The sequence below is a fragment of the Ovis canadensis genome, chromosome 23 (assembly GCF_042477335.2).
Source record: "Ovis canadensis isolate MfBH-ARS-UI-01 breed Bighorn chromosome 23, ARS-UI_OviCan_v2, whole genome shotgun sequence".
Lineage (NCBI taxonomy): Eukaryota > Metazoa > Chordata > Mammalia > Artiodactyla > Bovidae > Ovis > Ovis canadensis.
In genome coordinates, this window is record NC_091267.1 from 60511564 (window position 1) to 60524237 (window position 12674).

Sequence of the window (12674 nt, forward strand, 5' to 3'; positions counted from 1 at the left end):
GGAACTTGGAAACAGATTTTTAAATAAAAATCTAAAACAATGACATGATTAACACCTACCAGTTAAGTTTTTCACAAAGCCTCAGTCATTAGGCCTTCCTTGTTGCAAACCATTGGCCTTTTTACTTGGTTCTCTCAGTGCCATGAATTTGTCATCATATCTGCAAATCCAAGGACTCAATTCATGAGTCCTCACTAATCTCCTTTATCAGTGATCCAATCTCATCATCTCTTTGAATATGACACCCAAACTTATATCAACCATTGATTGAGAGTACACTCTATGCCCACAATTTTTTGGGTGGGCAGCAACAAAGATGGTTTCCTGAGCTTATTTACAACTGTCAGATGGAGGGTGAAAGAATCAGTGAGGAGTTAACAAAAAACACCAGTGGAGCTAGGACTTCAGCAAAGCGTGCATACTGCAAGAGCAGGAAGGCTTCCTGGAGGTGGCGGGACTGGAGCCATGTTCCAAATGATGAGGAGCACCTAGACGAGGAACTAGACTAGAGAAACAAGGGGTGCAGAAGTGGAAAATGAGGGGTGAGGGCTGTCCGTGGGATAAAGAGCTGAACAGGGGGAGAAGGAGAAATAAGCAGGGTGAGTGGGGTGATTATGGAGGGTTTTAAAAGCCAGTCAGGAGTCAGATTAGTTGCAATATGATCAGCACCAGAGAACCACTATAGTGCGTGGAAGATGTGGCACCAAAGGTAGATTTTTAGGAAGGCTGGGCTAGTGGCAGCAAGCAGAAAGAGCTGGAGTGGGGAAGGGAGGTAAGGACCCAGGGTTACACCCTGCAGCAGAGACATGAGAGAGAGAGAGAGAGGGTAAGGGCCTTCTCCACTGGTGACTTCATCCAGCAACATTTTGGCAGGTCCCAGGTCAGGGCTAGGCTCTGAGGTTACACGGATGGCTAGTGGCAAGAGAGTAAAATGACTAGAAAATGACAGCAAAGGCCTGAATGCTGTAGTAAAGGAAGGTGCCGGGTGCTGGAGGAGAAGGGAGGAAGGAGAGATTCACTAAGGAAGGCAGATACAGTGTCACAACAAAATGACAACTGGATTTGCAGCAGCAGCAACGATCAAACTGGTCCTTAGTGGGAGAGTCTGGTGGCTTGCTGGGCGCAGGGCCTCTGTCTAATTAAACACAGGATGTCGCTGCAGGATGTGGGACCCGTTGTTCTACTGTCACCTCAATGACTTTGACAGAGGTGAAGCTCCTCTTCATCCATTTCCTCCAACTCTTATTTCTACCCAATTCTAGATTACATTTCTCTCACCTTTCCTTAGGATCCCCTCCTGACTTCTCTTCGCTTATCTGCTCAGCTGGACAACTAAACAGAATTGTCTTGTATCAAAACCAATTTCGCTGCCTGTCCCATCCTCTATAACTACAGCCCGATAAAGCTCTAGAAGTTCTGCTTTCTAATATCAGCTGCTTTACAATAAAGCCCCTGTAGGAACATAAATATTATACTTAAAATGGTAATAGTAACAACGACTCACATTACTACGGATAAGTAACTACGCTAAACACTTTATACATTTTAATCCTTTCTGCAATGCCACAAAGTGGGCACTAGTATTGTTCTACAGCTAAAGAGGAGGTCAGGTAAAAATCTGTCTAAGGTTACTCCGTGGGGAAGTCAGCGTCCAAACCTGGAGACCCGGCTACTAACCACCATGCTCTGTATTCCAGAAATGCTTTTCAAGAACTCAACGCTAATGAATAATCTCCTCTTCCTCCTCCTGCTTCCTCATCACCATCACTGTCACTGCCGATGCTGTTAAGCACTTATCCTGTGCTAGGGATGTTCTCGGACTTTAATGTGGATCCTCTCATGTAGTCCTCATCTTTCTATGAGACAAGGATTATCTGGCCCATGTTACAGTTTCCAAGGTCCTACAACCAGGAAGTGGCCGAGCCACAAAGTAGCTCAGGGGATTTTGAGCCTGGAATCGTAAGTTACAGGTGATAACTTAGCCTAAGTACCTAGTATTCTAAGGGAATTAGATTTGAAGTGTCCTGACTGAATCCACCTCCTAGTAAAATGCTCTGCTTGGGTTTCCTCTCTGCTTCCTTCTGATGTGGCTTTAGTAATTCCATCCTCCCCTTTCCACCGGAGTGAAGCTAAATCTGTCTGCCAGCCTCACGGCCTCTCACATTTAGTTAACAAGCACATAATGGGCATTTGCTATTTCACTGGTGTGAAATTAACTGCCTCTTTGTGGTGGGTCTAAACCACGCATTATTCAAACTTGGGTACCCACACCACTTCCTTGGTCAGTGGAGTACACTGCAGATAAAAAGGAGTAAAACTTTTCTGTTGTTTTTTAATCTAAGTGTTTCATACACATGGCAACATAGAGGAGTCATCTTAATTCACAACGAAAGGATGAATGAGGGGTCTGAATGGAAACTGGGATTCCAACTTTTGAAAAAACAGAAACATCTGCATGTTTATGATAACTAGTAAGAAATGTACAAATTACTTAATTTCTTAAAATGATTTTGTTTTTCCTTGGCTGTGCCATGGCATGTAGGATCTTAGTTCTCTGACCAGGGATTGAACTCATGCCCCATGCAGTGGAAGTACAGAGTCTTAACCACTGTACTGCCAGGGAAGTCCCAATTCCTTAAAACAGTTGATCAACTTTTATTAGTGGTAAAAATTATGGCTATCCTGGCTTCATAGGGAGTTAGGCAGACACTCCGGGGACTCACTGGGGTTTGGATCCAGTCTGCTGGATCCGCAAACTCAACAATTAGATAAACATCAGCTTAGAGGGGACACAAATCACTTAGTGTCTGCTCACTGCTGCAAGGATCTGTACAGTTTATCTTAAGTACAGTTTTAGAAATTAGGGAATCCTGGATTATTTGGAAGCACCTGTGTTTTAAGGTCTCAAAGATATTTTAACTATGTTCCTCTTTTTCTTAGCACTACAAATGTCATGATGAGCCTAATACACTATCAAGAGCTATTGGTCATTCTCCTCCCTTTGATCTTATTCTGAGCCACAGGAGGCATTCTTCAAATTCAAAATACTCAAGTATCATCATGAGCGCCAAACCTCCCTTGTGGATACTGACAGAGCTCAAACTTGGCCAACTCTGCTGTTCGTTGTGGCCAGTACTCTCTTCCGTGATAAGCCCTCTTCATTTTTATCCCTGCTAAACATTCTGGTGCAACTTAGTCTGACATGTTACCAGGAACCCAGTATAATAAGCCCTCTTCATTTTTATCCCTGCTAAACATTCTGGTGCAACTTAGTCTGACATGTTACCAGGAACCCAGTACTGTTCAAACCTACTACCCAAGAGGGCAAGTCTTTCAGTCATGCTGACGATCACATTTGAGAATCTCTGGTAGAACTTTATGTTCATACTATTAAAATCGCCACGATTACTGAAAAGTCTTTTTCCAGATAATTGCTTGTGACTCTTGCCCAGGAATTATCAACATGAGTTTTCTGATTTCTGGCTTAATAAACAAAGGGTACTGACATGCTCAAAGTCTCAGAAAAAAATTAAATGTATATAATTTAAAATATGTTTACATATTATTTTATTTCCCACTTTCCTCTCTCTGGAGAAAGGAATATGACTAAATGAAACTTCAAAAAGTTTGAAAAACACTACTGTGATGTACTGAATCATGGATGGACTTTTTGGTCAACCCATTACTTATCTAAGAGTGATTCAGAACATGACTGGAGAATTTTAGAAATCTGGACACCCATAGTAGGTCTTTCTGAAATTCTAGGACTCTGGGAGCAGAACCAAGTTTTTATGCCATAATTTCTTTTGCCAATAAATCTGAAATGAAATTTTAATGCTAAATATGGATGGAGAATCCCAAACTACTAAAATTATACTAATTTTAATTAATAAAATATAGGTATATTGAATAGTTAAATTTTAAATCTTCATATTTCAAGCACCAGGCAGCTCTCTAGCACTATCTGAGAAAAAGAATTAACTGTTCTTTTGTTTTTCCTACCTTAGAGAAAAAAATACTTGAGTAGTTCTTTTGTTTTAAAAATATTAATATATCTATTTAAATATATCTATATATTTAAGGGTATATTTGCATACATGTTTTAAATGTACACTATATATATGCACAAACACATATCTACCAATACAATTAACACTAAAACGTTCTTATAAGAAATTTTATCTGTGAGTGGATAAAATAAATAACAGGCTATAATCTCCAAACACTAAAGACGTCACAGGAAGATCATGTACTTACACTGACTAATAAAAATGTTATCAAGTATCATAATGCAATGAAATAAAAGTGATTTCTTACTGAATACTGGGAAAGATGTATTTCCTTTTAACACTTGGAATTCTTGTTCGAGTCGTCTCCGTAAATCTATTTGTTCAAATAAAACCTTCTGAAGTTCTTCTAATAAAGAAAAAAAGAAGAGTCATTTTACTAATCTTTACAAATAACTCTCCAGAGAACTGTTATATATGGCAATTTATTATTATAAGACAAAATATTTTACTAGTTTAAAAAGTGTTGCATAGACATAGGATAGATTTTGTGCAGAAATCCATGAATATAAATCAATGTAATATATTATTTTAAAGTATTATATTATAGTGTCATGTATTGATTGATATGTATGCATTAATCTCAATTATATCCACCCAATGGTCCATATATTATTCATATGTTGCTTGTCAAGCTTAAAATATGGTGTAGAGCAAATATATCCTCCTGTTATCTCTTTAGTTTTTTAAAGCTAAGAGAAGTTCTATAGAATTAAAACTTTTCTTTACCTTTCCCCATATTTTCTACATCCTTTTTGAGTGAATGAGGTGAATTCGTCTCCTGTGTGTGTTCACCTTGTAAAAAAGGAGGAAAAAGTATTAGTTTTGTGTAGACTATTTTCTGCAAGTTTGTGCTTTCACTTTCTATCTATCTATAAAAGAGTGTATTTAATATAACTTCAAAGTGGGAGTCCTCAGAGCCAAATGTTGTCCTCATTTGCTCATGTATCTCCCCTAAACCACGGCGGGGCGGGGTCGGGGCGGGTCGTGACAGAAATGAGGTCAGAGGCCACCTACACCACGACAGTGGCTCCGGAGAGCAGACTCTCTGCGTCACCCCCTCCCGTCCCCATCACCAGCCAGTCTTTACAACGATGCTAACTGTTAGAACAGCAAAAGAGGAGGTGGAAGAGTCGCCGTTTCTGGTAGAAATCTGATCAGAAGTGAAGAAGCCTGCTGTTAACTGGAAGGCCCCCAAGACCAGAAGCAGCCTTCAGTCTTCTTGGGTTGCCAAAATGGGCAGTGAAGAAGTGGGAGGTGGCTGTAGCTGTCCCTGGGATAGAATATACGAGCCTGGTGTGTGTGTGTGCGCGCGTGCTAAGTCGCTTCAGTCGTGTCCGACTCTTTGTGACCCTATGGACTGTAGCCCACTAAGCTACTCTGTCCATGGGGATTCTCCAGGCAAGAATACTGGAGTGGGTTGCCACGACTTCCTCCAGGGGATCTTCCCAACCCAGGGATCAAACCCGTGTCTCTTACATCTCCTGCACTGGCAGGCAGGTTCTTTACCACTAGCACCACCTCGGAAGCCCCCCCCCCCCCTTGAAACTGCATGGACTGTAGCCCACCAGGCTCCTCTGTCCATGGAGTTTTCCAGGCAAGAATACTGGAGTGGGTAGCCTTTCCCTTCTCCAGGGGATCGTCCTGACCTAGGGATCGAACCAAATTGCAGGCAGATTCTTTACCCTCTGAGCCACCAGGGAAGCGGTTTCCTAATAATTGATAGGTTGTTTAAGAGGAAATCAACCTAAGTGAAAGGTGTGAAATAAGTCATGTTACTTTCTAACAATCACATACTTACTGATGATAATTTCTTAACAAGATAATTTCTTAGCTACTCGTCTTCAACCATACAAACTATATTATGGATAGAGCTTAGATTATTGTTCTTAACTATTTTGCAGGGGCTAACTAGAATGATAGCGAGCCAAGAAAGTGTATAGCTGAGTCATAAATTGAGTCTATATAGTCCAGAAAACATAAGCAAAGAAATGTAATCATTCAACTATCAGAATTTTTAAAAAATCTCAACTTGCTATCTGCAATTATCCAAATAATTTAATGAAGCTTTCCATTTTCCTCTAAAGAGATGTGGCAGTCCAGCAAATGTGCTCTGGGGAGCCTTCTTGAATCCCCCTCCTCTTTCCCTTGGGTTAGCTCCTCTGTGTCCTCGGTGCTGTTTCCTTGCAGCCTTCTGCACCTAGTAGGCAGCGTACTATTTGGAAATAGGTGCTCTGTCTTTTCTGTATGGCCAGTGCCTAGCACAGTGCTGGTCACATGCTAGGTATTCAATAAAATCTTTTCAGCTGTTACTGAAAGGGACACTGGGTGGTCATGAATTCTAAATTATAGCACAGACCAGATGGATCATTTCAGTTTTCTTCTCATTGTTTTTTAATTTTCCTTCCTCAGCAAGAAATAGAATGGAAGTGGTCCTGGGGACCTGCAGGAATACTGGAGAACTTCACTGTGAAGGTAAAAATTTCTGCAAAGAGGAAAGCAGAATTTCTTCCCAAAGCCACAGCCTATATATAGTATCAAGGACAGACAGAGAAATCTTCAACATGATATTATAACCAGCGATTCTGTAGCTTACCTGATGACTGTCAGGAGTATGTATGTGCAGATGAGCATGTGTGCACATGTAAATAGAAATACACAAATGTTCACAAGCATGTGCACAGTTACAGGAAGGCGCTTCCCCTGGCTCCTCATTGTTAATAATATCCAAGGCACACCTGAATTCCTTAATGGCAGCCATTTTCTGTACCATCTAGACCATATTTGCACAAACTCATTCTCACTCTCATCTTGGACATTACCTCTCTCTACAGACTTTTGAATATTAATACTTTGGCTTTCTTCTCCATATAGTAAAATGATGAGAAAATATCTGCAAAGCATTTTACATACATATCTCAATATAATTCCTATAAATTACTATTATCTTAAAGAAAGTCTTCCCTGGTGGCTCAAATGGTAAAGAATCTGTCTCCAATGCAGGAGACCCAGGTTTGATCCCTGAGTTGGGAAGATCCCCTGGAGAAGGAAATGGGAATCCATTCCAGTATTCTTGCCTGGAGAATTCCATGGATAGAGGAAGCCTGGTGGGCTACAGTCCACCAGGCTACAAAGAGTTGGATATGACGGAGCAACTGACGAAAGAAGAGTAACATGAAGGCTGACCACAAATCACACAGACATCAATCAAGCACACGTGCATGCGTGCTAAGGTGGTTCAGTCATGGCTGACTCTTTGTAGCCCTATGGATTGTCACTCACCAGGCTCCTCTGTCCATGGAAATCTCCAGGCAAGAAAACTGGAGTGAGTTGCAATGTTCTCCTCCAGGGGAACTTCCCCACCATGGGATTGAACCCACGTCTCTTACATTTCCTGTACTGGCCACTAGTGCCACCTGGGAAGCCCCATAAGCTAAGACAAATGGTATTTAAAAATGAAGATAAATTCATATTATGTGCCGCCTTGCTTATGTTTACTTTAAAGTCAGCTAACCAGTTAAACTCGTAGATGTTTCATATTTACATATTGAGGTTGAACAAGAAAGGAAACAAGCGTGCACACATTTCTGTACTTATCTACAGAACCTAGTGAGATTTCATCATTCCACAACTTCCCCAACCACAACACATGATTTAAATGAGAGAGTTTCTGAATAAGCAACTCTAGAAGCCATTTGCTTATTAGTTTCTTTTTGATCTATTAATGTATTTTGTGGACTATTTACCTTGTATTACATTTCAACTAGATAATTAATTTCAAAAATTAATATATGATATATAAAAATGTATATCTTTTCCACTTCACAGTTAGTAAGTTTACATAGCTATGAAGCATTAAACAAATAGGTAGTAAATGAAAACTAAATAAATAACAGGCAAATCTACTGGTAACATTTATAATAAACTTCTTATCCATTTTGTGGAGGTTTTAATAATATTTTACATCAGTGTCTTTTTTAAACAGATATTTTGCTACCGCTTCTCAGGAAAATCTACCAATTTTGAGTTCAGAAGGTTCAAATGTCTCACTTACAAAGGGTTTTAAAAAGTGGGTCAGCGTTAGGTAAATAAGGAGCATAGAAGCTTCAGCTGCCTTTCATGTATCCTTTACTGGACCGTTGCCTTTTGTATATTACTAATCTGTGAAAACCAGATTCTTAATGGCGGTTAAAAATGACCTCTGGGAGCCTGGATATGTTTGTTCACTACTACTGCTAATGTTTTCCATCTGGTTAAAAGAAAAGAAAGCAGTCTAACACTAGATTAAATAAATGAGATTTAGTTGACAATGAGCTTCCCATTTTTATACATATTCCATCAGGTTAAATGCATTTTACTTCTCCAAAATTAATGAATGGGTTTGGAGACATCCCAAAACTAAAATGCTTACTATCTTCCCATTATATTCCCCCTTAAAAAAAATAAAGTTACACAAAGGCCACGGTGGAGGGGGGCATGAGATCTTAATTATAAAGAAAATGGATGAAAATAGCTTAAAGTTGGAGAATGATGGATAATTTCGGGCATAAAATCCATCTTGCAGATGGATGCGATGAAGAGCCGTGGCTCTGGATGAGTCTACACAAACGCACATTTGTGACATTGCCTGTGAAGCCTGCTCGCCCCAGGAGGGTAGAGACAGCACAATCGCACATCAGAGAAACTCCACTTCTGCTGAGTGCAGTGGAGCCCAGAGAGCCTGGAGCCACATGGTTCCTGCTTCCCTGGTCTCTCCACGGTCCTCTGGGACCAGGCAGTCCCACATCTGACCCGACCCTTGGTTCTGCCCTCACTTACACAGCCATCAGAAACTGCAAGTACAAGAGAGAGGGATGTGAGAATTCGCCATGCCAAAGCAGGCATGAGCAGTAAATAGCAGATGAAGGGGGAATTGGAGTATCCAAAGTCGGGGGAAAAAACCTTAAAAAAGCCAACATATTGACCAGGGCTACATTTCAAGTCACAATGGTAATGACTTTCTGTTAAACACCATGGCACACCTCTGCTTACAGACCCTGCAGTGGTCCCCTGTGGTCTACACTGCATGATCCACTCCAGGTTCTCCAGGGACCCTGTCCCATCCAGCTCCACCAACCTGAATTTCTTTGTCACTAAGCACAACCCTTTCCCCAAGGCAGACTTTCATTTCCCACATCTCCTGGCTCTCTTTTAGGTGGTTTCTCTTCCCTATGGTGCACCCCCACTAGTCCATCCAATATCAGAAGTCCACCAAGTGGCATTGACTCTTTCCTACGCTAGTTTGGTCTTCCTCAGCTAGAAAATCTGCTTTCTGAAGGCAGAGGAATCCTGCCCTACAGGTAACCTCCAATGCCTCTGCTCTAGGAAAGGGTACAGGTACATTCCACAAATGCTTATAATTCGTTTAATCCAATCTGGTTTCTGAAAGAAATACAAATTAATGTTATTGTAAAACTCCAATTATCATAATGTTTTTCAAGCACTAACTCATTCCTACAGACCAAAAAAGTATATTTTGATTCACTGTACTTTCTAAGCTTTACTCTCTATTTTCAGTTAACTGGAGAAGTTTGTGATTATTTTAATTTCTGTTTCTATCTGACATTTGGAAAATTTCTTCCAGGGACAAACAAAACTATAGCACTGAATGTTAACCAAGAGATGAAAATGCTAATTCACATCCATGTCTGCTGTGGCCTCCAACTGCCCAAAAAAAAAAAAAAAAAATCTTACTTTTTTAGAGCTCATTTAATTTGAAGAGCCAAATGAGTAGGTCAGATAACCTGTTCTGTTTGTTGGTGGCTGTGAGTTGGGAGGAAAAGTTGATTAAAAAGATAGTATGTTCTCAAGCTAAACTTCAATTCAATAAATAAGATCATTTAAGTCTTGTATCCTGTGTGTGCACAGGGCATCTAAGTACATAGGGTACAATATAAAATGCCTGACATTTGGATGCAGAGTAAAATTGTGGGCATTTGCCTATCCCTCCTATGGAAACACATCCTCCTTCCTTCTCCTTTTAGCCCCACTCTGTTTGCTACTCCTTATCTTGGCTGTCTCCCTTTTAGAGTCTCCTTTGAGCCTGCAAACAGCACTCAGTGGCATTACCCCAGCCAGCAGCCCCAGGGTTAGCAAGTTGCTTGTCTTTGAAAGGTCCTCTCTGTTCCCCCAGGATGGCTGTTGACAACAACTGATGAAAAACATTTGGAGAAAATGCATTTCAGAAAATGCACACTGAAGGGTAAATTCAGTCAGTGAAACTATTTTGGTTTGGGGCTGTGTCTATACACGAGATACACATGCATTCTAACACTTGGATGAGGAATAAAAAATTTCATCCACATGTTTGTCATCCATGGGGACTCATGTGCTACCACATGTGTTCTGGTGCAGGGGAGCGGACCCTGAAGAGAAGGCAAGATGTGTACACAAAGCTTGTCTGCACACAGTTCCCGGGGCACTGTCATGCTCTCTGGGCTGGGCTGAGGTCCCACCCTCTGACTCCTGGCAGGCCCAGCACAAGCCTGGCATCTGTTGACTGAGAGACTCTTCTCATGTGTGTTTTACTTGTGAAGAAACACTGATTTTTCATAATTAATCTTAGTTTTATTATCTGACGTTAAGACTTCTGGAAGTTAATTTTTTGTTTCCCTAATAACCTATCTTAGAGGTACAATTTGGATGGGGTCAAAGTTAATCTACAATTTATATAACTGGTACTTTGAACAATAATCAAGATTTAGCACAATGTATGGTTTAGAGAGGTTTTTAAGAACATTCTGCATTAAGGTATAAAAAATCAATTACACAGAAAGCAAGGTTAAGTAATTTTCTCCTCTATCAGTGGGACGTGGACTTGTGTTAATTTCTTGGTGTTAAAGTCTACATTAGACTTCTCCCCTGTGACTTTTGGCACTGTAGTGAGGTCACAGAACAGAAGAGAAAAGAAAATCAATACCACTGGAGAAGGTATGCTACAAAATGAGCTAACTAAATATTAACTCCATTAACCAAAAAGAATGAACAAGAGCAAGATTAATATCGGTGGGTTTAGAGTTTGTGATCAACATTTATCGTGAGTTGCATTCACATTGCTTCTTAAATCAGCATATCAAATTTTTTTGATTAGTGAATTATGAGTTCATTTAGAATTCTCTTGAGTTCTAGAACTTGTCAATTAATGCTATTTTTAATTTTTTTCTGAAGAGTTTTAAATTGTCCTCTGTCTCCTTGAGTTTCATATATCTTATTAAAAGCCACAAAAAGAAAATGTTTTCATAAATAAAAAGAAATTTGTATCTATATTATGAGGATTAGTTCATTTCAAATACATATATTTAAATACCTCAAGTCATTGTTCATAAAAATGTTGGTAGTAATTTAGAGGTATATAAACTGAGACCCAAAGTAGTCAAAAGGCTTACCCAAAGCCATCTAGTAGATGAGAGAATTAAAACTCAGATCTACCAGTCTATGCTTTTTAGAAATTTTCTTCTTTTATTACAAAAAAAATCATAAGCGTGTTTTAAAATAGAATGGAATAATAAATCAGAGTGCCTCATCTGCTATATATTCATGAGAAGTGTAACTGCTTCTTACTATTCTCAGGAATCTGTCCATAGCATATTAAGTACACTAGAGAATCATACCAGTGAAAATCAAATTGATTTTAAAACTTCTATACATAAAACAAGATGCAGCCACGCTGAGAGTCCAATGGTGCTGGCGTTTCTACACAATGAAAGGGATTGAAATGGAGGATGACTCCACTTCACGTGATTTCCGTGACCTGCAATAGCTTTCAGCTGTCTCACCGGCTTACCCCACTGCATTCAATTTCAAATCACTTAACTTCACTGAAGTCATTCAAAAAGGATATGCAAAACTTGACTCTGGGATTGCAAGCAAAATGCTGTCATTTATACTTTTGAGTAGGTAATATTTTGACCAAACTGGCATCCCCCTAATCTTATATTACTTGCCTTTAAAGCCATGGGTCTTATTTTAAAGAGCCCTATAGATAAAGGTTCTGGATTCTGGGTGATTTTGGCTGCTTAAAACTTTGTTTGGTCCCTCTAATTACAAAGAAGTATAATATCTGCTATGAATAAGGTTAATGAACACTAATAGAAAGGATTTTTTAAAATCTTAAAAAAATGTAATTTCTTTAAAATTGCTGAAAAGTAACAGTTACCAGGGGCTTCCGTGGTGGCTCAGCTGGTAAAGAATCCAACTGCAATGCAGGAGACCCAGATTTGATCCCTTGGTTGGGAAGATCCCCTGGAGAAGGGAATGGCTACCTATTCCAGTATTCTTGCCTGGAGAATTCCATGGACAGAGAAGCCTGGTGGGCTACAGTCCACGGGGTTGCAAAGAATAGGACACAATTGAGCGACTAACACTCACTTTCACTCAACAGTTACTAAGAGGGCTGAAAGCTGGAACAAAGGCCAAACTTAATTAAAGTGGTGTACTAAAAAATCAAAGCAGAACTAAATGTTGTTGCTAAACTGAATCTGTATTAGGGACATATTGAAGCAAGTCTTTATGTTTAGAAAAAGGTCAGAAATTTCCTGATAAACTATAATTATGATTGTCATGGGAGTG

At 39.8% G+C, this 12674-nt stretch overlaps 1 protein-coding gene across 1 annotated transcript in view; it reads right to left on the bottom strand.

The window, feature by feature from the left end:
* Window positions 1-12674, bottom strand: part of SKOR2 (SKI family transcriptional corepressor 2) — a 34310-nt gene that overhangs the window by 12712 nt on the left and 8924 nt on the right. The window contains exons 4-5 of the mRNA XM_069568489.1: window positions 4797-4862; window positions 4318-4416 (exon numbers count right to left, since the gene is read on the bottom strand). Coding sequence (XP_069424590.1) covers window positions 4318-4416; window positions 4797-4862 — 165 coding nt within the window. The remainder of the gene's footprint in view (window positions 1-4317; window positions 4417-4796; window positions 4863-12674) is intronic.